Consider the following 27,108-nt stretch of genomic DNA (forward strand, 5'->3'; position numbering starts at 1 on the left):
AATGGGAGCAAGCAGTTAGGAGGTGAAGCATGGCAGGATTGTATAGCTCACTCTATTTGCCACCACATCCCTGCTGCCTCTTTGCCATTCTCCTCATCTCTGTGAGCTGCTTGAAATAAGGCAGAGGGCACAGGTTATTAGTCTAGAAAATGATCTTTCGCCAGAACAGTTTGTAACGATTAAACACAATAACAAACTGAAAATTGTTTCCACGTTTGGAAAAGCTGTCTGAATTTTCTCCTGGAATATTATTTGATACTTATCTTGGTGGCTGAAATATTCTTTTTCAGGATAAGCTTGTTTGACGTATGGGTGGAAGTGCAAGAGTTCATCGACTAGACTAAGGTCAACATCCTTTGGATACTTTTGCATCAGCATCTCAATGCCATTGTGAATCTGCTCCTTGGTTACTTGCAGGTTCACCAAAAATGAAAAATTGTCAGCTATACGCCTATATACTGTTGCTTTTCTGTCTAGGTGGGCTTCACGGGCATGCATGACAGGGATAAATGAATTTACCGTAAACTTACCTTTTGGAGAAAGTTCATCTAAGGCAGTGATGACCAAACTTGGCCATCCAGATATTTTTGGGACTACAACTCCCATCATCCCTGACCACTGGTCTTGTTAGCTAGGGATGATGGGAGTTGTAGTCCAAAAACAGCTGGAGGTCCAAGTTTGGCCATCACTGATCTAAGGCTTCGGGTGTTGTCCCATTATTGTTTTGCTTTCTTCGTACTACATATTTTTCTGTGGCTTGGCCTTCGCCTTTGTCTTACTGTTCCTAGCTTACATGAGATAAACACCAATGTTCACACATTCTTTACATTTGCAAATTCAAAAGGCACATCTGTATTTCAACGGGGAAAGGTTTAACCCCATGCTTAGCTCTGTTCCAGTGAAACTAATGTGTCTAAAAAGTGTTTCCACTTTGACTGCAAAATTCCCACAGTCCTTACTGTAGAGGACTCTAAGCTAAATTGCTTAGAGGAACTTGTTTGTATTTATAAAGCACTCTGCATTAAAAAAAAAAAAATTTAAAAATCCAAGAGCAGTTTACCCAATAGAACATTAAAATATAATAAAAATTTTAAGCTAACAAATACAATTAAAACTCGCCAATATAATCAACATACAGAAAAGCCAGTACAGCAGTGCAGGAAACCACACAATTGTCAAAAACAAGCCAATCACTTGGTTTTTGATCATCTGGGGAACCAAAAGTCAGGGAAACTTTTTCTGGAGTCGTTATGGGCTGTTACATTACTGCTATAGTGTATCTTTGGGATTAGTATTCTTACATATTCCCAGAAATACTGTACTGCTATTAACATGTATTTGTTCACTCAAATGTGTTTCAAGGCAGCTTGCTAAATCCAAAACCATAAAATAATTAAAACTGAGAAACCAGAACAAAAAATTACACATTTCAGATGTATTTAATCATTCAATATACAAACAAGTCAGCCTTTTTAACCATCTACTTGAAATGCCAGAATCAGCCCTCAGGGAATATATTCCACAGAGCTGTGGAAATCTGTGAACTAGTAAAGAAAAACAAGAATATACTTATTTCTTAAAAAAATGCCACTGAGAATTGTTTCCCACAGTATATATTTAAAATTGCTTTCCTGGGCATGATTTTATATAACCAATAAACTGTCTGACAGATCTTCTGGTGCCATTCTAGGTCTAATAGCACCTTTTGCAATTCTGTATGTCATATAAGGATCACTAAATATATTGCAAAACTTGTTAAATGTGTAATGACTTCTTTGAGAAATAAAAACCCAAAACCTCCTGTTGCATGTCATATAATTTATTCCCTTCAAAGGAAAAAGTTTAAACAATGGGTCACAAACAATCCTCTCTCCCAATTTCTTTTTCCATCTCAAGCCTTTCTCTCTTTTGCTTATAACCTTTTTGAGTGATATCCCAAGTAAGTGACGCTTGGAGTAGACCCATTAAAATGAGAAGCCCATCAATTTCAGTGGGTTTACTCTGACATTGGATAGGTCTGTAGTTGAATTTTTATCAATTCAACTATAGAAACGCCTCATGTAGTATTGAAGTAGCATGTAGTTCTTATGAAACAAGATTGTGATCTCCTATCATTCAGTTAATAAAGGTAAAGGTACCCCTGCCCATACGGGCCAGTCTTGCCAGACTCTAGGGTTGTGCACTCACTCTATAGGCTGGGAGCCAGCGCTGTCCGCAGACACTTCCGGGTCATGTGGCCAGTGTGACAAGCTGCATCTGGCGAGCCAGCGCAGCACACGGAACGCTGTTTACCTTCCCGCTGGTAAGCGGTCCCTATTTATCTACTTGCTCCCGGAGGTGCTTTCGAACTGCTAGGTTGGCAGGCGCTGGGACCGAACGACGGAAGCGCACCCCGCCGCGGGGATTTGAACCGCCGACCATGCGATCGGCAAGTCCTAGGCGCTGAGGTTTTACCCACAGCGCCACCCGCATCCCTTAAATCATTCAGTTAATAGTTGTATTAATTATCTTGTGCACATCTTTATATGCTACTGCACTTTTCATGTTGAAGTCATATTGCATGACTTTGTCTTAACTTTGAAAAACTAGTTAATGCATTTTTGCAGTCGGGAGTCAATCAGCAATAGGGAACCTCTTTCTCCTATTCCGTCCTTTTCCAAGGACGTGGGTGGCGCTGTGGTCTAAACCACACAGCCTAGAGCTTGCCGATCATAAGGTCGGCGGTTTGAATCCCCGTGATGGGGTGAGCTCCTGTTGCTTGGTCCCTGCTCCTGCCCACCTAGCAGATTGAAAGCACGTTGAAGTGCAAGTAGATAAATAGGTTCCGCCCCTGTGGGAAGGTAAACGGCATTTCCGTGCGTTGCTCTGCTTCGCCAGAAGCGGATTAGTCATGCTGGCCACATGACCCAGAAGCTGTAAGCTGGCTCCCTCGGCTAGTAAAGTGAGATGAGTTCCGGAACCCCAGAGTCGTCCGCAACTGGACCTAACGGTCAGGGGTCCCTTTACCTTTCCCCCCTAAACCATGCCCACCCACCAGCTGACAGTGGTTTCACTTTGCATTGGCTATGCAATCCTGTCCCCAGATCTGACTGGGTACCTGCTGAGGTCCCTGGCACTCGCAATACCAGGGCCGTGGTGAAATGCCACCTTTGACTCACAGCGTGGCAGGGCACTGCTGCTGCTTACCGTCAATGGTTTCTTACCTTTCCCTTCTAGGCTTGTTTTGCCTGCTGGTCTGTGAGGCAGCAGTGCTTTCGAATGCGAGCCAAGCCAGCAGTCAGCTCCAATCTGCAGTGGCCATTTGCCATATCCCATTACCCACATTGGGTCAGGCATTGCATTTTGGGTATTCAGACATGACAGTTTGCCATCAGAGACTGCCGGCTTATACTTAAAAGTGGTAGTGGAAGGTACCAGCCTCCGCCACCTTCCCAGGTCGGCCCAGTTTAGGGCGAGATGAGTGACAAGCAGTGGAGAAATATACAGGGGTGGAAGCAGCATGCAGCAACACTGGGTAGGGGCCCAGGTTGGCCCATTGGTGGCATCATGCCAAATGCCCATTGATGTATGGCAGCAGCCCTGCTTAAGGCATATGGCTTTGCACACCAATCCTACTTCTGTTGTTTGTAAATCACCAACATCACTGTTTTACGGGAATGAACAGCATATTTTTCAAGAAAAGAGTTCAGATTCAGGTAAATAAAGCTAAAAATACTTCCTTTAGTGAGGCATTTACAGGAATTTCTTTGATTCCTTTGTAATTAAACAACATATACATATACCCACAATAAGTGTTTGTATTTATGTCTATCACCATGAGGAATTAATCTCATTGTTTGGCATTATAGTAAATTGTTACTATAGACTAAGCAGTACCTGTGTTTTAACCTCTAAAATGAGGGGAAATCTGTGGGAAATCCATAATGCAAGTTTGCTCTGAAACTCCTTTTAAAAAATTTCTGGTATGGCAGGCAAGTTTTTCCAATGCAATCCCGGTAATCCAGATTCTATTTTTTTTTTTTTAATATTTTTTATTAACAATTTTTTGTTTAAATCAGAATATCAATAAAACAATACAATATCACATCTCTTAACATAGATCTTTTCACTTCTTTGGACTCCCTCACATCTCCCGCTCCTGCATTCCTGGTTATAGTTTTATTCAGCAAATTTATCCCCTTATTTTTAATCTTCATCGCTAATTTTCCAATGTTATATCTCAAATTTTGACTATCGTTTTGTTCAAATCTTAAAAAATTTAGATATAACCCACATATTCCAAAATTTTTATCATTTCTTAAATTTATCTTATCTTCATAATTCACTTCCTTAAACTCAATGGTGCCCAGTTGTTTATACTCTAGCATCCTTCTTAACATTCATACAATTTATTTTTGTAAATAAATCTTAAATTTCTTTCAGTCTTCTTCCACCGTCTCCTCTCCCAGGTCTCGGATTCTGCCGGTCATCTCAGCCAGTTCCATATAGTCTATCAGTTGCATCTGCCACTCTTCCAGTGTGGGTAGATCTTGTGTTTTCCAATGCCTGGCGACAAGTATCCGTGCTGCTGTTGTTGCATACATAAAAAATGTTCGATCCTTCTTTAACACATTCTGGCCGACCATGCCCAAAAGAAAGGCCTCTGGTTTCTTAGGGAAGGTATACTTAAATACCTTTTTCAACTCATTATATATCATTTCCCAGAAAGCCTTCACTCTAGGGCAGGTCCACCAGAGGTGAAAGAATGTTCCTTCATTTTCCTTACACTTCCAACATTTGTTATCAGACAAGTGGTATATTTTTGCAAGTTTGACTGGGGTCAGATACCATCTATATATCATTTTCATAACATTTTCTTTCAAAGCATTACATGCAGTAAACTTCAGCCCAGTAGTCCACAACCTCTCCCAGTCTTCAAACATAATGTTATATCCAATGTCCTGTGCCCACTTTATCATAGCCGATTTGACCGTTTCATCTTGTGTATTCCATTTCAGCAGCAGGTTATACATTTTTGAAAGTACTTTAGTCTTAGGCTCTAACAATTCCGTCTCTAGCTTTGATTTTTCCACCTGGGTAATCCAGATTCTAAAATGGTTGAAGTATATGAAAGCATTAATGCTGCTGATGCAAGGAGGATACTGATCTGTTCTTTCTGGATACTTTGTCGGGGGGGGGGGGAGAAGATGAAAGCATTTCACTTACCATTATTTCCTTTGAGCACTGAGAGAAGGATAAGAAAGTTAGTACAGTGGTGCCCCGCAAGACGAACGCCTCGCAAGACGGAAAACCTGCTAGACGAAAGGGTTTTCCGTTTTGGAGGCGCTTCGCAAAACGAATTTCCCTATGGGCTTGCTTTGCAAGACGAAAATGTCTTGCGAGTTCCTGCGGGGTTTTTTCCCTTTCCCCCCCCTTTTCCTAAGCCCTAAGCCGCTTATCAGCTGATCCGCTGATAAGCCCGCTTATCAGCTGATCCGCTAAAAGCCGCTAAACCGCTAAAAGCGCTAATCCGCTAAGTTGTCAATGGGCTTGCTTCGCAAGACGAAAAAACCGCTATACGAAGAGCCTCAAGGAACGGATTAATTTCGTCTTGCGAGGCACCACTGTATGTACACTTAGAACATAATTCTCCATCTGAAATTCAAAAATCCTACTCAAACAGCACCACCCAATTATCAAGGGACTAGAGAAAGATGCAAAATTAATGCAGTATCTGAAGCGGGGCTTTTTGGAATGGTATTCTTTAATAATACCAGTAATATTCTTGGCAGTGTTGCAGAGAAATATGTTACAACAGTACAAACCTCTGTGTGTTTACTCAGAAATAAGTCTCATTGCGTTCAATGGGGCTTACTCCCTAGTCATTGTGTGTGGGATGCAGCCAAAGAATATCAATAAAATAAGAATAGTTAATAAATTATCCAATTTACAATCTGTCACTAGAATCTATACTAAAAAATTAACCATTTTTATATTTCTGATAATATTTCAGTGGTAAGTTTACAGGGGCTCTAGACCTCTGTTCTTCATCTGCATATGCAGATGGCATAAAAGCAACTTGGTGGCCTTAGCAATAAAGTTTGTCATTTTTTATTTTATTTTACTTTTGAAGAAATGTCAGCCGTAGTGTATGCGGTTAGCCCTGTTGGGTGCAATAGTCAAGCATAATGGTACCTAAAATGCTAGAAAACAATCGGTTGAGTAAAATACATATTGATTGTAAACAAATGCAAGAACAGTTATGCAGATAGTTCTCCATGATTATTTGGCCAAGGGTAAAGTAAAAGCTTTTGCTTTGGGAAATGTTGGTTTAAGCCAAGACCAGGGACATTTTTTTTCCCTTGGGGTTCACAAGCTTGAGAGCAAAATTTTGCAGCAGATTGGAAAGCTCATGTTTAAGAGAAACATATGAGAAATTTTTAAGGAAATTAGAATTCTGACAAGAGTAGCAAAAATTTGGGTGGGTGTGGGAATGAGCTCCACCCCCCATACCTAGTATTGCTTACAAGGCTATTCATGATCACTAAGTAATGCTAAATAATCTGATACAGCAACCATCTCATAGCTGGTATCTCAACATAATGCAAATTAGTTGTGTTTAGGTATGTACAGTCATACTTGGGTTACAGATGCTTCAGGTTGCGCGTTTTCAGGTTGCGCACCGTGCCAAACCTGGAAGTACCGGAACGGTTTACTTCCGGGTTTCAGCGCATGTGCAGAAGCGCTAAATCACGCTTTGACACAGCGCTGTGGGTTGCGAGTGTGCCTCCCGCACAGATCACGTTCGCAACCCGAGCGTCCACTGTGCTGTGCCTTGGTTATGTGCTGTGTTCAAATTCAGCACTTCACCTGATAAAGATGTGCTGGATTCCCTTCCTCTGCCTTCAGCTTACCTCCCACTCCCAACCCCTGCTTTCCTGTTCCCCTTTTGTAGTGTGGGGCAGTAGGACATGAGATGGGGCAGTTATTGGCCCTTTCTCCTTCATTCCGTCACCATGTGGATATACACCCTTCTGAATAAGTTTTTATTCACTAAAATTGGCCACTGGGGCTTTGTTGCTTGTGTTTGTGTGTTTTCTCGACTTTCTTCCTTGTTTTCATTCTTGCCCTTGCCCACCTTCCATTTGATGATTTCCCTGAAAGGTGTGTTTATTGGTTAACATTCTTTTAGGCAAGAAGAGACAAAGAGAGCACATTCTTCCCATCAGACTAGATTGCAGAAGTCTTTATGGTAAACTCTGTGGTATACCTCTCCTGTCTCCAGCTGTCCCTGCTAATTTTACAGACTTTGCTGGCATTCTGTATGCTACCCGGCAGACAAGTGTTTACTGGTGGTTTCTTGTCCCATGAGTAATGGGTTAAGCTTATTTTCTGAGCTTAATTTTCATTTTCTGTTCTTTTGATTGCATCAGTAGTTCATTCTCTCTCTCATTATAGAGTCTCTGATGTTTCATGTTGTCTTTCAGAAATATTCTATGCCACATGGCATGGAAAATGTCAGCCACTTCTTTGTGATGGCGATGGTGATGATGATGATGAATAAAATAGTGTGGAGCTATAATCACATGTAGATATTTCTAGACAAGGGAGGGGTGTCCTGCAACCAAATATTGCAGCATGAAGCCTCTGGTTTCTCCTCAGGTAGTATAAATCTTTGCCCTTTTACCAAAGAAGCTTCAGACCAATCTCTTTCAATCCCCCTTCTTTGTTTTTCTGTCTCATCCTGTTCCTGTCTCCTCAAGCCTCCAGTCAGCATTCTATGCTATGCAGAGGATGGGGGCCCACTGGTCACCTGGTCCCAGCAGCATTAAAATCTTGGGTTTCTTTTGATTTATACTGGCAATTGTCAATTCTATCCTTGGGGACTTTGAAAAGTTGCTTCTCACTGTGAACCAGAAAATGGCCTATCCAGATAATCAGATTGGGCTGTCTCCCCTTTTGATATCTGTTTATCTTCCTTTAGTTGTTATTTGGAATTATGGGGAAGTATTCTAAACTGCAGGTCATTTCACACATCCAGTTCTGAAAGATTCATCAGGACAGAATGCAGGCATATGAGGCATCAATGTATTTTTGCAGGGGAAAGAGTTACGGTGGTAAGAGAGAAGCTATGAAAATTAAAGTTTGTCTGTGTTAATGAAAATTAAATTGTTCTTCTGTTTTTAAAGTTCAGTTGTGAAATTCATGATATCCATCAGGCACGTAAATAGGGTTAGAATCCTCAGGCTTGATTTTGTTTGTGATATCTCACATGATTTTATCAAGGCTTAATACAATATAGTCAGTTTCCAGTAAACAGTTGGGACACTTTGCAAGACTTTACTTTCCTAAGATTAAACTCAAACATGTTACCTTGCTACAGCAAAATGCTGAAAATGTATAGTTAAGCTTCATATAATTTTGCAGAGATTTCTCAGCAAAATGAATTGAAGAGAACAAAAAAATCAAAATGATTTGAAGATCACTCAGTGTAAATTCATATATTATGTCTGCTTCTTAACTAGCAAAGTTTTAACAAATATCCACACCCATTCTTTCCCCCACTTAAACTGGAGGGGATCTGATGGCAGCATTTGCGAACCTAAAACAACAGCACTGCTAGTTTACGTGGTTCACAACCTTCCGGACTGCAAAATGTGATACTCAATAAATTATCATTTCCTCAAAGGATATTGGGTTGTATCCAATGGTTGCATGAGCAGATGGTAGCTCATGCAGCCAATATTTTCCTCCTCTCATCTGCAGACCCCTGTATTTCCTGAAAAACTTTCCCAGAGACTCAGGAGGAATCTACTGAAAATTTTATTTGGGTTGTATGGGGATGAAATGGGAAGGGGAATCATCTGAAATCAGGTGGAAGAATCTTGCATGAGGAGAGCTGTGCTAATGTAAGATTTCTTCACCTGATTTCAGGTGATTCTTCTCCTTCCACTGCAGCCCGTAATGTTCTGTAGGTCTCTATGACCCCCTGAAGAAGTTTTTAAGACATGTAAGAAACTGCAGGAGGGACGAAGGGAAAGATTTGCTGTGCGAACTCTAGCCTTGCTACCATCATCCATGCCCTGGTAACCTCCCATTTGCATTGCTGCAAAGAATTTTACATGAAGCTCCCTTTGAGAACAGTCTAGAAACTTCAGCTGGTCCAAAACTATATGTACAGTAAGTTATATTGCCTGCTGCTCAGAACATGGAAGTTATGGGTGGTGCACAAATGTTACCACATAAATAAATCCCATCTGCCTTCTATTTTGCAGTGCCACAAGAATAGCTCCAAGTTATTCTAGTAGCTAGAATGTTAGGTTTAGATGTGGAAAATCTAGTTCACAAGGTCATTGTGTGGCCGTAACAAACTTCTTGAGGAATACAAAGAAATGTAACAAACAAATACTACATTTGCAAGGGAAATAGGCTACAGCTGGCTGGATATTTCCTGGTTTAAGGGAAGCAAGAACCTGTATTTGCCGAGAAGCTCCTTTGAAGTTGCATGCAAATATATGTAATATATCCATTTTATTACAGCAGCTGTTTCCTTCATGGAATAATTTATTCCCATGAGCATCTTAATTTGTTAAATTTCCTCATACATTTCATGAGCTTTCAATACCCACCACTGACATGGGTGAGGAAGGAGGGTCTCTCTATAGAGCCCCCTCCTGTGAGGATTCCAACATCAAGTCAGCTGTCTGTGAGAGTGGTGTGCCAAATCTCTGCCCTATCCTCTTCTCTGCTGCCGTATCTCATCTGGGGTGGGATTGTTCTTGATCAAGGACAAGACAGCCAGGCTAGCAGTTTAAGGTGCCTTCATTTTCAACAACAATAATAATTACCAATTTGACAGAGAATGGTAGTAGTGATTCTGCTGATTCCAAAACAGAATCAGTACAAGTGACAAAAGGCCAAAATAATCTTCCAGGTGGTTTTTGCACAGCTTCCTCCTGCCTGTACATCATACACATTCACGTTCATCTGGTTTTCAGGTGCAACCCATAGTTGTTGCTTCTAGGACATTTACTGATAATTTCCGGATGGGCATCCCAAAACAGATTACAAGCCTCTGATCTATGAAAAGGCTGTTTAACCAACATGAATTGTTCAATTTCTATACTTGTTATGTTTGTATCCCTCCAAGAAATCAGAGGCTGAAATGTTGTGTAACATCCAAAATAATTTTACGGATAGCACTAAAACACCTATATATATAGGCAGGTTTACCATATGCTGAGGATGTATTTTCTGGCTTCTGTTTGTCTGTATCTGTCACTGTTGCTTGTATGACAAAAACTAAGTTAAAATTTAGGGATATACATGGGATTCCCTCTCCTATCCACATAGCAGGGGGACCTCTTAAGTACAGCAGTGGAACTTAATAACACATCTTAATCCTTTGCCTGCATATCTCACTGAATGCCTCATTGTGCAACACCCGATTAACCGTAGCTCCAAAAACCACAGACACCCCTTTGTCTGGCCATTGTAGTATAGGATTTGCTACTTAGTGGAGAGTGTGCTGGAGACATTGTAAAATTGGATATGTAAATCAGAGCTTCTCAGTGGCCTTGTTGACACATCACAGTAAACCACAGTTAATCGTTTTCCATAATCACACTTTTCTGGGTTGATTGTCTCCTTCCTGATAGCACATGGAGGAAACAAACCACAATCCCTGATTTAGAATTACCTCTGAAACAAGGAGTCATGATTTGTTTGCACCCAGCAAAGCATAGCCTGTGACCAAAGTTTGTTTTTGACAAATTGATGGGTATTTGTTGCAGCGAGGCAAACCATGCTTCTTTTGGACAGAGTATGGCTTGTTTTCTGCATTTGGTAGCAGCCCATAAAGGTGTCATTAACGATGGTTTACTGTGATCTGCGAAGTGCACGAATAAGATGTGGGTCATCTCATAAAGAGACACAAGAAAGTGCTTTAGATGAAGCATAAGCTCCTCTATGACCCTTCTGGCAGCACTTCTGACCAGCAGCTGTATATTGACGCTGGCTCTGACTTGTCTAGAACCACCACCTCCACCCCGTTTTCCTCAAGATCTGTTTTCCTCTTCTGAAGAAGCAGGGTGGGAAGCTAAGTAAAAACTTGCCTGGTGCTTTTGGTTGCCAGTCATTTGGGAGGCCTGAACCTCCCAAACCTGTATGTGTTCGGTTCCTGGAATCTTGCTGTGGCAAAACTTGCAAATGCTTGACTTGGGCAGACAGGATCAGACTTCTGTTGTTTTGTTGTTATTACTACAGATAAAAGCAGAAATACGGCCCTATTAGCAATATGATATGGAGGATAAGGTATGGGCAAATGCGTCTGAAACTGGTAAATGGATGACGAATTTGGAATAGGGAGTCTCAAAAGCAGATTTTGTGGTCACATTCCTTGTTGTGATGTGGTTTCTTAAGTCATCTGTACAAAATGGGGTAATGTATAAAAAGTGAGAAATCTGAAAGAAAGAAAAAGATGAAAGGAACTGCTTAGTAATAAAAAAGAAAGGGGAAATAGTAAGAAATACAGATGGAGATCAAAAAGTACTTGCCATTTTTAAAAAAATGTAGAAATGAGAGGGAAGAGCACTCCTGTGTATTTCTTAATTTCTTATCTCAGGCTGCCATTAAGTTTCAGACATACTCTCTCTCAATATTACCTATCCCTGAAATAAGCTGCAATTTCACAATGAAACAGCGCGTAGTGTGTGTATTTAGAGAATTTACCAGCATGTGTGCTGGTAAAGAAATAATTCTAGACAAAGAGCCATGCCTTCAATTAATAGCAATATTAATGCTTGAACATTAGCCAGGTGAAGGGATAAGCGTCTTGTGGTTAAATAACCCAATACAAAAAGTTTCTTATGTACAGGCATAGCATTATTTAAAATCTTAGAGCAGGGTAAACATCTAACCAAATAGTTTACAAGAGCCCCAGTGCTGTTTTCTGATTATTTCAGTTTTAATATATAGTGAATATATGATTACAGAAATTTCTGAACTTGAGTCAGTACTGGATAGTTTGCCTGCCTGGGCAAAACCATGTTTATGGGTAGAAGCATATGCCCGTGCAGGGTTTTGTTTATTTTACCAAACTCCAGTCTCAAACCTAGAACTAATTCCCTGCATGGAGCAAATATAATACATTGTTGCCTGTTTTATTAAAACACACACACACACACACACACACACACACACACACACACACACCAGCATATCAACCTACATCTACCCCAAGGCATGCAGGATTACCCCATCTCTATGAGCTTCCTTTTGCAAATGTTGTAGAAAGCAAAGTTAATATTCTCTTGCCGACAGAGCTAGAGAATAGGTTTATACTGAGTTAGACCACTGGTCTGTCTAGCTTAGTGTTGCCTACACTGATTAGTGATGTCTCTCCATGGTTTCTTTGTTTGTTTGCTAAATTTGTATACCTCCCTTCATCCACAGATCTCAGAGCGGTTCACCAGGGATTGAACCTAAGGCCTTCTGCTTGCATACCTTGCGTTCTTTCCCTGTGAGCTACAGCTCCTTCCCAAAATCATGCCTTTTCATGCAGGGGTCCCCAATCTTTTTGGGTCCAGAGGCACATTTTGGAACGCTAAGAAAGTGTTAATGGAACCACAAAATCCCCATTTCGCGGAATAAAAAATGGCAGTGTTCAGAAGCACCTGCTCTCCAAAACAATAGGTGAAACATCCCCACAAATCCCAAAGTGAAGAGAACATAGGCAAAAAAAGCAGGCATCCCCCCAAAAAAGACAGAACAAATGAAGCTTGTAGACTGCCCTCCTAACTAAACCAAAATAAGCAAGCAATCCCCTTCCCCAATGAAATAACAAAAAAGCAAACAAAACATGGTCATCCCCTATACACGCACAAAAGACAAACACACACCCTGTAGTTCTTCCAGGACTTGCCAGGCAGTAGCATATACCGGTATTTCCTTTTCCTTTTCTGAAGAATTTCAGGTGTAGAATAGAAGGCAAGACAAGGCCATTCCCTCAGCTGCCCGACTCTCCTCCTCCTCCTCCTCCTCCTCCTCCTCCTCCCTTCCTACGGATGTCTTCCAGAACCACTTGAGCCCAGAAGCATTCTGGAGAAAATGAGAGAAGAGGTTGGGGTGGATAACCACACTACACTTTTGAGTAGCCCAGTGCCACCCAAGATTAGAAAAAAAAAAACAAAACCTTCATCTCTTTAAAAATACATAAATCCGGAGACACAAGGGGCTCAGCAGGTGCTGAGAAAAATGGCTCGGAGCCCCACAGCACCCACAAACACCATGTTGGGAATCCCAAAGTTACGGCAAAGAACTTTCTTATGGACACACAGTGCCTGTATTGAGGAGAATAATAGTGCAAACCACTTAAACTGCCACAGAGTTTACAAAGCATCCTCTCAGATTATTTTTTCCTGAACTGTACTGTGCTTCAAGAATATGTTTTTACTGCTACCTCCTATGGTTTTAAGACATTATTGTATCAAGCTGCCTGTTGAGGATCTCAGGTTAGTATTGGCTGCAGTACCACATATTATTATACTTTCCGTTTCTGGTGCACTATCAGCTTTAAGTGTGCCACTCGGGCCCTAAAATCTGGCCTTAAAATCTGACCATACCTCTAAACGTCCCTGTGGTCTCTCTATAATTTCATGTAAGAACATGACAAGACCCCTGCGGGATCAAGCAAAAGGGCCATTTTGTCCAACACTCGTGCTATTTAGTCCAACATCCTTGTTATTCGCAGCATACTGCCCCATGAAACTGGCAGCAAAACACAACCATCATGACTGGTTGCCATTAATATAGCCTTATTCCCCATGAATTTCTTAAGCTATCAAAGTCGATGGCCATTGCCACATCTTGTGGCAACAAGTTCCATAGTTTAACTATTTAAAGTTGCTGGGGCGTGTACTTTATACGACCGAAACATTCATAAAGCCCTTAAATTCCTTGTTGAATTGTGCTGTTTTGTAAGGAGAAGGACCTTGTTCGTTGAAAGGCAAACAGCATTATTCAGACAGAGTTGGCCACACGAATAACTGCTCCTGCACACTTAATATCAGAAGAGAAGTAGTAACCCTCGACGAATCTCTTCCTCCATTACACCCACTTGTGTGGGTAAGTTGGCTGCAGTAACTGTCTGTTCCTGCTTTTAGACGGTACGCCTGTGCACGGGAGCTGTGTCTTAATTTGTTTTATGTACAACGCCTAGTTACTGTAGGCACTCGCGAAATAATAATTAAAAATGTGCACAGCATTTACTGGTTAGGAGGGGCTGCCACTCTGTCTGCTGTCTTGGAAAAGGCACATAGTGGGAAAGATCAAAAAGAAGTGAATGCTTTGTTGGCAACTGCTGCAATGTCCCTAGGAAGGCCTGCCTCCCGCTTTGAAAACTAAGCTGATGTTCCCAAACTAAGCTGCTGCTATTGAAAGGAGGAAAAGAAAAGGAAGGTGAGGTTCTGCTTGAAGGAGACTGAGAACTCAGTTGTTTTGTGTGTGAGCAAGTTTAAAAATGGCCCAAGGCCATAAAGTCTTCTCAGCTTGGTGAGAGTCTACAGTTTCTATAATCTTCTGACATAAGAAAGCAACTAACACCTGATTCCTGAGTACATTTACTTAGATAAGACAGGCAGGGAAATGACTAGAGGACTCCAGCTCTCTCCTTCCTACTGGGATAAAGGGCACACACCTTGTTACAATGGCTGAGTGGCGTTTCAGAATTAGGAGCCTTTCTTGGGACCCATAGTTATGTGTGTTTCATTCAGACAAGGTGGTGACTGGGAATGACCCTTTTTATTCCCAAGGTGAATGTTAAGTTCAACTTACAGATAGGTAGCCGTGTTGGTCTGCCATAGTCAAAACAAAATAAAAAAATTCCTTCCAGTAGCACCTTAAAGACCAACTAAGTTAGTTCTTGGTATGAGCTTTTGTGTGCATGCACACTTCTTCAGATACACTGAAGCTATGTATCTGAAGAAGTGTGCATGCACACGAAAGCTCATACCAAGAACTAACTTAGTTGGTCTTTAAGGTGCTACTGGAAGGATTTTTTTTATTTTGTTAAGTTCAACATTTCTGACACTTTTTTTTTTGCCGGCACTTAATATCTGTCCTGCTTTCAGTTATATTCTTGGTGGTCATTAGTAGCAAGCCACTGATATTTAACATTGACCATTGTTGTTGTTGTTTTCCGCCAATGAGAATGCAAATATTATTAGTTTTAAATGCAAGAACACTTTTTCGCAGGACAAGGAATTGGTTCCAGGGCCTTCAGATATCATATGAAACACAGCGTGATGGCAAGCAGAAAAGTCCTTAAATAAACAACAGGTAGTAATGAAGATTGCCAAAGAATGCTCCAACTACCACAGAGTTGCACTCATTTCACATGCTAGCAAGGTTATGCTTAAAATTCTGCAAGGCAGGCTTAAGCAGTATGTGGACCGATAACTCGCAGAAGTGCAAGCTGGATTTCGAAGGGGCAGAGGAACCAGAGACCAAATTGCAAACATGTGCTGGATTATGGAGAAAGCTAGAGAGTTCCAGAAAAACATCTACTTCTGCTTCATTGACTATGCAAAGCCTTTGACTGTGTCTACCACAGCAAACTACGACAAGTTCTTAAAGAAATGGGAGTGCCTGATCACCTCATCTGTTTCCTGAGAAGTCTCTATGTGGGACAAGAAGCTACAGTTAGAACTGGATATGGAATAACTGATTGGTTCAAAATTGGGAAAGGAGTATGGCAAGGCTGTATATTGTCTCTCTGCTTATTTAACTTATATGTGGAATTCATCATGCAAAAGACTGGGCTGGATGAATCTCAAGCCGGAATTAAGATTGCCAGAAGAAATATCAACAACCTCAGATATGCAGATGACACAACCTTGATGGCAGAAAGTGAGGAGGGTGAAAGAGGAGAGCACAAAATATGGTCTGAAGCTCAACATCAAAAAAACGAAGATCATGGCCACTGGGCCCATCACCTCCTGGCAAATAGAAGGGGAAGAAATGAAGGCAGTGAGAGATTTTACTTTCTTGGGCTCCATGATCACTGCAGATTGTGACAGCAGTCACGAAATTAAAAGACGCCTGCTTCTTGGAAGAAAGGCAATGACAAACCTAGACAGCATCTTAAAAAGCAGAGACATCACCTTGCCAACAAAGGTCCGTATTGTTAAAGCTATGGTTTTCCCATTAGTAACGTATGGAAGTGAGAGCTGGACCATAAAGAAGGCTGATCACCAAAGAATTGATGCTTTTGAATTCTGGTGCTGGAGGAGACTCTTGAGAGTCTCATGGACTGCAAGAAGATCAAACCTCTCCATTCTTAAGGAAATCAGCCCTGAGTGCTCACTGGAAGGACAGATTGTGAAGCTGAGGCTCCAATACTTTGGCCACCTCATGAGAAGAGAAGACTCCCTGGAGAAGACCCTGATGTTGGGAAAGATGAAGGGCACAAGGAGAAGGGGACGACAGAGGACGAGATGGTTGGACAGTGTTCTCAAAGCTACTAACATGAGTTTGACCAAGCTGCAGGAGGCGGTGGAAGACAGGAGTGCCTGGCATGCTCTGGTCCATGAGGTCACGAAGAGTCGGACACGACTAAACGACTAAACAACAACAGTAATGAAGATGGAAGATGGTTAGCAGTAATGTGGTTCAGAGTGTCATGTGCAAGATTTTCTCCATGTTTATAATCAGAACAACTCCGTTCAGTAGGCAGAGTTAAGAGACAATTATTGCCCCAGATCCTTCCTTTGTAGCTGCTTGGGGCATCAAAGCCAGGTCTGCCTGGTCTGTGTCCAAAATTTTCCCACTATGTCGCATTGCTTCTACAGACATTCACAAGCATCACTTGATAGCATATCGCTCAAGTGACATCCTGTGTCATGTCAGCAGATTTCCCCTTCCTCTCCTTTCCCTGCACCCTCCAAATCTGCTCCAGAGGGGCTCAAGCTTTCCAGACCAGATTTCAGGAAGTACATAGGGAGCTTCAGGGGGAGGAGGAATCTGTGGCATCAATGGTGTTCGTTCTTCTGGCAGACCTGGGCTGTTGGATTTCACCCTAAAACATGATTTTCACTTGTTTGTGGTTCATAAAGTGAAGTCGTTTGGTTTCCTTTTTGCAGCAAAATCATTTATGCAACTAAAATGCTTCTGTAGTAATAATGCCCCCTTTGCCGTTTCTTTGCTCTGTGAAATCAATTTCATGAAATGAAATTTTATGAAGTAGCAGTTGTGATTTATATGCTTTTTTATATATATAAAAAAATTGTCCCTTCTAGCGACTTTCATTTTTCATTTTTTTAATTGTCAAGGTTTAAAGTTTACACACAGTGCATACTGGAAGAATAATCACAAATATGAATGTGTCTTAAACAGTCAGTTTTTCAAAAAGTGGAAATTGGTTTATATTTAGTGCTTTTCTGGGAGCGGCAGAAATACCTGGATTTATTTTATAGATTCAAACATCACATGGGGGGGGGGCAGTAGAAAAGTTAAGGAACAGGGCAGTGTGGTCAGGTATATTATGGTGTCCCCTAAAGAATGATTTCTTCTATCACTGTCATTTCTGAAGAAAAGACCACTTTTCTTAAGCTGGTTTCGTTTGTGAAAGGCATACTTTGGGCACTTCAATCTAACCTCACTGAGATAATGAAAATCAGATGACTATTTCCCTTGACCTCTTTCCTGAAAGCTAAATAATTAACTTCAGGCTATTGTTGTCCTTTTGATGGATCTGAAAGATATGGCCCAGAAAGAATACAATTTGCTGCTTGCTTAGCCAGACATTTGACATGGTTATTCATTTAGAATGGGCAGTTTAATCTGTCCAGGAACATTAGTCTGTATTCCTTTTTGGTTTTCTCCCATCTATGAATTTATTATTTTATTTTGTTGACAGTTTGATTAAAACTGCTGTTTCTTACCACCTGTCTTTTGTGGTGCGTCATTAGGGTTGCAGTATCTAAATAGGTTAGTTTGGGCTTCTCGCAGAGGAGAGTTGGTATATAAATTCAGTCAGTGATTAAAAAACATTTAATTTGCTAAAAAGCTGCCTCAGATTAATTACAGGTAGGTAGCCATGTTGGTCTGCTGTAGTCGAAGCAAAATTAAAAAAAAATCCTTCCAGTAGCACCTTAGAGACCAACAATAAGTTTGTTATTGGTATGAGCTTTTGTGTGCATGCATCATAACCTTGGTTATGAATGGAAGCCCCCCATGCTCATGCTGTCAGGATGGGATTTCACATCTTTTCTAAAATGCTTTTGTTGTTTAGTCGTCTTAGTCGTGTTTGACTGTCCGTGACCCCATGAGCAAGAGCATGCCTTGGAAACTCTCACTTTCTTCTCAAAGCTTCTCCTTTTTATGTCCGTGGAGTTTTCTTGGCAAAATACTGGAGTGGTTTGCCAGTTCCTCCTCCAGGTGGATCACATTTAGTCTAAACTCTCGGCTGTGACCTGTTTGTCTTGGGTGGCCCTGCACGGCGTAGCTCATAGCTTCTCTGAGTTATTCAAGCCCCTTCACCACAACAAGGCAGTGATCCATGAAGGGGTTTCTAAAATATACATAGCTGTAAATACTCCTGATAGAGGCTGTAGGCAGTCATGAGTCTAGTTTGCATTGATAAGACCACCCTTGATTTTATTGTTGATGGAAAAAATAAGAATTTCCGGTTATAGTTTATTAAAAAGCTTAGCATTCCCAGCCTCCTGAGAATAGTGCAGTCACTTGATTGCTTAAAATAGCACAGAACTCGTAATCATAGTGACAGACGCATAAATTGGGTTAAATATTTGCTGTTCAGATTTTATTTTTTTTAAGCATTAGAAGTTACTGAGTCAATGCTTGATTCATTTATTTAGGTATTTTACCCCATCTTTTTGCTTTTGCAAGCCATATTGATGCGTTTTGAAACATAACAAAACAAATCATGTAAGGATTCAATATGAAAGTAAAACATCCTGAATTAACCGTGAAGCAACAGAGATAATTTATTTATTACTTGCTTCTGATATGATCTAATTCTAGTCTAGTCTATTGTTATAGTTAGCAGTCAGGCTAGGGGTGAGGAGCTCCCTGGGCTGCAGGCCTGATTTGGCCTCTTAAGTGATTTTGTGTGTCTCTCCCCTTCCCCAAGTCCAAGAATTTGCTGGGTTCTACCCAGTCTAAGGATCAACTTAAGGGATCAGTTTTGGAGAATCTTTCCCATAGTGACCATGCCATGTCTTCCTAGAGTGTTTTGTTTTGTTTTTTAAAAAAGGTTGAATGAGTAGTTAAAAGGCTCTTAAATACCTTTAAAAGTTTCAGAGAGCAGGGTGGAATTCACCTGCCACCTAAAAGATAACAAAGGAGATGCCATGTTTGGGAATTAGTTCCAATTGTGTATCATCACTGAAAAGCCTTTCCCATTATCCTACTTCTGATGGCATCAGCAGCCTGAGTGGGGTCTTTGAAAATGACGGCAGTTAATGGGGAGGTTTATAGCAGAATAGTATGATACTGGAGGTGGCGGTAGTACAAAGCAATCTTTACTATTAGCTACTGATAGCTTTTTCCTTCATAAATTTGTCTAATGCTCTTATAAAACTGTCCAAGTTGGTGGTCATTACTAAAGGGTGTGGCAGCAAGTTCCATAGCTTAACAATGTGCTGCACAAGGAAGTACTTCCTTTTGCCTGTCCTGAATCTTCCAACATTCAAATTCATTGGATGATCCTGGGTTCTAGTATTATTACTGCCAGCTTTCTAGACAACCCAGCTGCCTAGAGAACCAATGAGATAAGGAAACTAGAAAAGTTTGGTTTATTTCATGTCCTCCTTCCTGGACTAGAGAGCTATGGAAACACATACGTACATAAGTCTTGAAAGGTCTTCAGACAACTTGGAATGGGACTTGATTTCCTCCTTCTGCTATTCAAGTGTTGCCATTTGAAGCCTGTTTTCCACGTGCCTGGATAGAACATCACCAGTCCCAAGCACTCATTTGTGTTGCAGGTGTTATGAGGGGGAAAACTGCTCCTTTTCCCCTATGGGGTATCCAAGAGCCCATATAGTCCTTTTGTAGGTTCTCTATCGGTAGGAGAAAGTAACAGAGACTAACCAGAGAATATTGAGAAGCAAAGCAGCTAGTAAGCCTGATCTTTATTAAAGCTGTTGCAACAGAGTGCTCCCTCCCACACACACAGGAGGGGGGGGGGACCCAAAACAATGTCGTGCAAGCACTTATATAGACATTTTGAATGGCCCACCCTGGAGCCCAAGACCACCACCCCCAATACATCATAGATACATCACAGAAGAGGCGGTCTACAGCAGAAAACCTGTCTGCAGGTTACCTGAGAATGATAACTGATTACATTATTTGGGCAGTCTGGTGATTCCTTTGTAATGGTAAATACTCAGTTCCTGAGTCCAGGTCACAGGCTCGCTATATTCATATCTTAAATATGCGAGTTACAGATAGGTAGCCGTGTTGGTCTGCCATGGTCAAAACAAAATAAAAAAATTCCTTCCAGTAGCACCTTAAAGACCAACTGAGTTAGTTCTAGGTATGAGCTTTCGTGTGCATGCACACTTCTTCAGATACACTGAAACAGAAGTCACCGGACCTTTCTATATAGTGAGAAGGTGGGGAGGGGTATTACTCAGAAGGGTGGTGGGAATGGGTGATTGGCAGATAGCTGCGATGAGCCTGTTGACGACTCTTAACGACTGCAATAGGTCTAACAGGAAAAAGCAAGGGGTGAGAAGGGGTGAGAAGGGGTGAACCTTCTCACCCCTTGCTTTTTCCTGTTAGACCTATTGCAGTCGTTAAGAGTCGTCAACAGGCTCATCGCAGCTATCTGCCAATCACCCATTCCCACCACCCTTCTGAGTAATACCCCTCCCCACCTTCTCACTATATAGAAAGGTCCGGTGACTTCTGTTTCAGTGTATCTGAAGAAGTGTGCATGCACACGAAAGCTCATACGTAGAACTAACTCAGTTGGTCTTTAAGGTGCTACTGGAAGGAATTTTTTTATTTTGTTTTAAATATGCGATTAAGACAGGATTTGTGAGCAAAGAGACAATGGTGAGATTTCCCATTTCCTTCAACCTTGCAGAGAAATATTTGAGGTCATTTTGGAAGAGAGAAAATGGTTTCAGGGCCTTTCTGTAAGTTTCTGACATGTGGTTTACATATTTGTATGTGTTTACTTGGTACATTTATGAACATCTATTTTATATATATATATATAAGACCTTAAAATTCTTGTAACACAGGAGTTAGCACTAAGGATAGTGAGATCAAATATGCCACGTGCTGTTCATTGCTACAGCTAAGACCTTTATCAGCATTTGTGCTTTATGCAATCTAATCTTTTTCTTTACTCCCTCTAGATGTGTTGGTGCTATTTCCTTGTTCTTGCAGATATTTGCATCATGTTTTAAAAGTGATGAAGAAACATTGCCCTTCAACACATGGGAGATCTCTTGTTAACTATTAATTGTAGAACTTTCAAAACAGGTCTTATTCTGTTGACAAGACACTGCCTTTTACATTTCATGAGCATAAAACCATTGTATTAAGTGGAACTTGCCTTACCTTTGCAAATTGCCCAAGACAACCATAAATCCAGTGTTCTTGTGTCCTTCAGAAAGTTAAAGTATGCAGAACTGGGTTAATTTTTTTCCTTGTATAAAATATCAAATAGGTGTGTTTTTCTGAAAAATAGAGAGCCCAGGATGCTTATAGTAGTGATTAATAAATTATAACCACTATCTGCCTGCCACATTTGCTCTTCTTGTTCGGATTGTTGGTTTACTAAATATAGTATACAAAAAGTTCCAAGTTCTTGAATCCAGAAGGTGGAAAGACAGCCTTTTCTAGACAGGATTGCACACAGCAGCTGTGTACAGGACATTTAGAGACTTGTCCAAAGTCAATAAGTGCTCTTTGTTACTGAGCATAGATTGGAGCCTGACTCCCCCGTACCCAAAACGATGCTTCAGCAGTGGCTCCATATTGTACGTAAACATATAAAAACATGAGAAGAGGCTGCTGGATCAGGCCATGGCCCATCTAGTCCAGCATCCTGTTCTTACACTGGCCAACCAGATGCCTGTGGGAAACCAGAATGTAAACACAGACAGGTGACCACAGCAATCACACATCTGCAGCACGGAGGAATGAAATTCCCAACAGCAAGCAGAACCTGAACACAAGAGTACTTCCCCCTCTTGTGATTTCCAGCAGCTCATACCTGAAAGCATTACTGCCTTCAATAGTGGAGGCAAAGCATAGGCATCGTGGCTAGAAGCCTTTGATAGCTGTCTCCTCCATGAATTTGCCTAATTCTCCTTTAAAGCTGTTTAGGTTGGAGGCCATCTCTGCTTCCCTTGGGAGAGACTTCCAAAGTTTAACTAAGAAGTCTTCCAACGTTCAACTTCATTGGATGTCCGCAAGTTCTGGTGTAATGAGAGAGGGAGGAAAACTGTTTTCTACCCACTTCCTTAATACCATGCACCATTTTATAAACTTATTTTATTGTACTTTACTGAGACTCAAGTAATGCTACTGTTATACCTATATAGTGTTTTGTATTAGAGGATGACTGTGATCTTGTTTGTTCATAAAACGTGATTTGAAAAAAGGATTAAGAATAATAAATGTAATATGTTCAATGAACTCATCTTTTTAGTGCTCTTGGAGGATCTTCTGCCCTTCACATCCCTGCTTTTCCAGGTGGAGGCTGCCTCATTGATTACGTACCCCAAGTATGTCAACTCCTAACCAACAAGGTAAATTGTTGTAAAATTACTTTTATCCTATTGAGATGTTTTATAAAGATGTTACCAGTATGAAGGCTGGAACCCTGAAGAGCCAGGCTTTTTTATGAAATGTTAGCATAACCTAACTCTCTGTGATCTGATAGGGCTTCAGGCTCAAGCTTTTTGAGTCTGTCCGTGCTACATGGCAAAGTGCTTTTCAAATTGGTAGATATGACATTTGGAGGTGAGGAAGTGTACTTCCCTGGGGGGAAAAAAGTTAAAATCTGATTGTGTGTTCCTGAGTTCTTGAGCAGACCTAAAGTTTCACATCCCAGTCAGAGTATATTAGTTTCTGACTAGATAGCAGCATATTTAGGCAAGACAAACTATTCTGCTAGTTCCTTCCAAGAACAGTCTTGGAATCTGATGGATTAAAAAAAATCTTTAAAAAACAATGCTGATAAGGAAGGTGTCAGGCTGTACAACAAAGGCCAGTGCCCAGCAAAAGTATTTAAACAAGCTTTTCACAACCTGTTTTCCAGATGCCTTGGCCTCCAGCTCTTATCAGCCCTGTTCTGGCTGGGATAAGTTGTAGTTGTAGTTACAAGTATCTGAAGTGCACCAGGTGGGGAAGGCTTATTTAAACCTTCATGATAAGGAGATGCATCTTTCTAGAGTTATACATGGTGATTACCACTGTAAAATTTGGCTGCTTTGTCTCTTAAAGGAAATGCTGTTCTCCTTTGGGATTTTTCTCTGCAGCACATCCAAAAGGCATGAACTGTTGCTTTTTGCTGCTGTTATATGTTGTAGTGCTTTAACAAGGTGAAAAGAGCAATCATGCATATGAGATGAATATATTTGAAGTTTCATGTAGGCCAGGATCCAAAGAGTTCTAAAATGCATGTGTTGATTGGCTGATGATTTTACCTTCTAGTACCTAAGGAAATACCTGTCTGGTACTTCTCCCAGTCTTCAATGGTAGTTTGTGGGGGAAAGAATGCTCCAGATGGAAAAGCAGAAAAGTCTTTGCATAGCATTCTGAATCTCAGCCTCAGTAGCTTTTGAGACAACCTGTGGTCAGAGCTTTCAACAATCTGGTTATCAAATATTCCAGATTTGTCCTTTATTCCAATTTAAACTTTCTTTCTAAAGGAAGCCTATAAATTATGACTTTATGAAGCGTTCTTTCAAAATGCATTTCTATAATTATGCAGGAATCTATCTTTGGAGTTGTTTTTGTTGTGGCTCTCTATTGAAGTTAGTTGTGTGTGTGTTGTTTTTTACTTTTCAAGTGCACGAGCCTGTTTTTAAACTTTTTTTCAAGCTTGCTTAAACTAGATTAGCTGTTTTTTTCCTATTCCCAGCGTAACATTTTAGATCCCACATAAAGCCTTCAAAACAAGCATTTGTTCATGAACTGAAATACATCCAATTTTATAAATAGAATTATTTTATTTTGAGAGGGTGTAACATGGCTCTTAGCACTGATTGTATCATGGTTATTTCAAGTAATTTAGCACAGCTGTTTGCCAGCCAAGGTAATCCAGTATTAATGCAGCCAACATAAACAACGTGTATACTTTATTTTATTTTTTTACTGTAAGAATGCAGCTGTAGAAAGTTGCTGTTATAAAATATTAATGGAGAATGGTTTGAGTGTTGTGCACAGGCACAACATAGCTACAATACTTTTATAATTTCGCATTTTGTCATATACTTTAATATTATACTGGCATTGCAGTTGACATTTTCTAAACTTGGGTATTAAATGTTGGCACAGTAAATCTGAAGAATGTGAAATAAATGTAAAATTGCCTTTTTGGCATAACAAAGCAGCCTGGAAATCTAAGGGTGCTGCTTTTAGCTATAGATACTCTTTAGTATCTAGCTTACAGGTTTTTAAATACATGACATTCCAGAGGCGTAACATGCCACTCTGTTATTGCAAAAACAGCAGAGTCACATAGCACGTTCAGGATGAGTAAATCTGATAGTTTTTAAGGTGCCAAAAGCATTAGGTAACTCTTATGTGAGTCTAATCTTACCTATCCTTATTGCTAATATGAATATTAAAATGATATTCTTGAATCCCATTCTGTTAAACTCTGTATCAATATAGAACTGTTATATATATATAGTGGTACCCCAGGTTACAGATGCTTCAGATTACAGATGCTTCAGGTTACAGACTCCGCTAACCCAGAAATAGTACCTCGGGTTAAGAACTTTGCTTCAGGATGAGAACAGAAAGTCCCCCAAAGCATTGAACAGCTCATTAATATGAAAGATAAAGTATAAGTACAATAAATATAATTAATTAAATCAATCATCAAAACAATATAAAATATCAAAATCACAGTATACCCGGAAGTGGCTTATCAGGTCACTGTCAGCTTCCCCAAGGATGGTAGTCAACCTAGCACTGTGCCACTTAACCCAGTCACCACCTTTCATTATCGCCATCTCTCTCTACATCACTGAACAAACAGAAGCTCATTCTTACTTTATCAACCCACTTGCTGATTCCCCACCAATCTGCCATACTGCAGAACCCAGACAACTACAGGAGATGTAAAATAAAGAAAGAAAGAAAAGAAAAACCTGTAATACCACTAACCAGCCACACCGGATATGCATTCATAACTTTGTAATAGGAAACCAGCACATTTTCCTAGAAAAATGCCCTAATATGAACAGTTTGTACTATTATTTAGCTTCACTGTGTCTTTACTGGTTTCTTCCTTTCATTTTTATTCAAGGTACAATATGTTATTCAGGGTTACCATAAGAGAAGAGAGTATATTGCAGCATTTCTTAGTCACTTTGGAACGTAAGTATTTCTACATACTTTTTTAAAAAAGTGAACAGAACCATATTAAAATGGTTTTTTATTCTCTAGCTCACTACCAGATCCTAGCAGTTGTAAGAAGTGTGCGCCTGCTCCCAGTTTTCACTTACCCTAATTTTACAATGTATGTTGAGAATCATAGCCCTGGTTAAATACCTCTTAGGACATTTTCTCCTCACCATCTGCTGTGATGGGTCGGGGGACTCTCTGGACCAGTGAGCGTAGTTGCACATGGGGCTGTAACAGGAAGGGATGGTCTATGAAATCACCTCTCCACAGCCCACCATTTTGCTGGCAGGAGCCTCCTTTGGTTTGAAAGTTTTTCCTTAAACAAAAGAATCCCTTCCATTTGTGACAAAGCTGCATAGGATCAAAGTCAATATCACTGCTGTTGAAAGTGAGATCAATGGTAGCAGCCACCTGTGGGGGCAAAAGTTTTAAGTCCTTTCTCTCTTCCCATCACAATTCAATTCACCACGGTAAGTTCTGCCAGGCTGATCTGCACTTTGGATAGGGCATGACCAGCGCCTTGGAATGTCATTCCTGATTAAATTTGCTTGACACCTACTTTGTCGAGTTTTGCACAAAAATTAAAAATAGGTTGCATCCAATGATGACTTTGCACTATCACTTGTGCAAAGTGAGGCACTTGTTTTTCATTCATCCCCTCCTTTCTTCCAACCTACCCTCCATAATATATCCCTTACACTTCCCAGAAAGTCCCCCAGCCCTCAGGAGCAAGCTTGTAAAGCAGTGTTTCCCAAACCAGGGTTCCCAGTTGTTGTAGGACTACAACTCCCATCATCCCTAGCTAGCAGGACCAGGGATGATGGGAGTTGTAGTCCAACAACAATTGGGGACCCAAGTTTGAGAAACACTACTTTAAAGGAACACTTGGGGTGATGACAGTAGGTTGGGTGGCTCGTTGAAAATTGGCTGCCCCACTTCACACAAGCAGATGTGTTTTCATCTAACACATGGCTTCATTAGGTGCAGCACAATATTTTTCTGCAAACAGCCTTTCAAGTTTTAATTCAGCCATCTCTCTTAATGACTTTAATTGCTGCTTCTTATGATTTTTTTTTATTCTGCATGTTTGTTTTTTTAAAAAATGTATGTTTATTCTTCAGTGTATTATTCCACACACAAACACCCAATTCTTTTTGTTAAGGAGCTCTGGGTACTTACTGGTGGACTTATATTGAATGTTATAATAACCCCCTATGCATGCAGCTGCCATAACTGTAGATGCACAATGTAAGAGGGAATTCTCTAAGACCATTGTGGAGCCAGGGACCTGGAAAAGGCTGCTGGTGGGAGGTACTGATGGTCCTTCTGCTGGGAGTAACTGTTTGATACTGTTAGTGCTTGGCCAAGAGAGGGTGGAACTGCATTATATCCTGCGATAAGTCCATGCCTGCAGATGTGAATTCGAAGGAAGAGATGGCTCCCTGCAGTCTGACTTGTGCTCATATTCAAATCTATTTTTATGCTTCAATATTTATAGTTAAAACT

General features: G+C 40.6%; 1 protein-coding gene and 1 long non-coding RNA gene across 2 annotated transcripts in view; one reads left to right on the top strand and one right to left on the bottom strand.

Moving 5' to 3' along the window:
• The window catches only part of BABAM2 (BRISC and BRCA1 A complex member 2), a 128,948-nt gene that overhangs the window by 60,791 nt on the left and 41,049 nt on the right, over positions 1–27,108 (top strand). Inside the window, exons 8-9 of the mRNA XM_081854200.1 lie at positions 22,673–22,772; positions 25,505–25,575. Coding sequence (XP_081710326.1) covers positions 22,673–22,772; positions 25,505–25,575 — 171 coding nt within the window. The remainder of the gene's footprint in view (positions 1–22,672; positions 22,773–25,504; positions 25,576–27,108) is intronic.
• The window catches only part of LOC309337606, a 144,520-nt gene that overhangs the window by 19,544 nt on the left and 97,868 nt on the right, over positions 1–27,108 (bottom strand). The window lies entirely within an intron of this gene.

The sequence above is a fragment of the Podarcis erhardii genome (genome assembly GCF_964252035.2).
Source record: "Podarcis erhardii genome assembly, chromosome: 3".
Classification (NCBI taxonomy): Eukaryota; Metazoa; Chordata; class Lepidosauria; order Squamata; family Lacertidae; genus Podarcis; species Podarcis erhardii.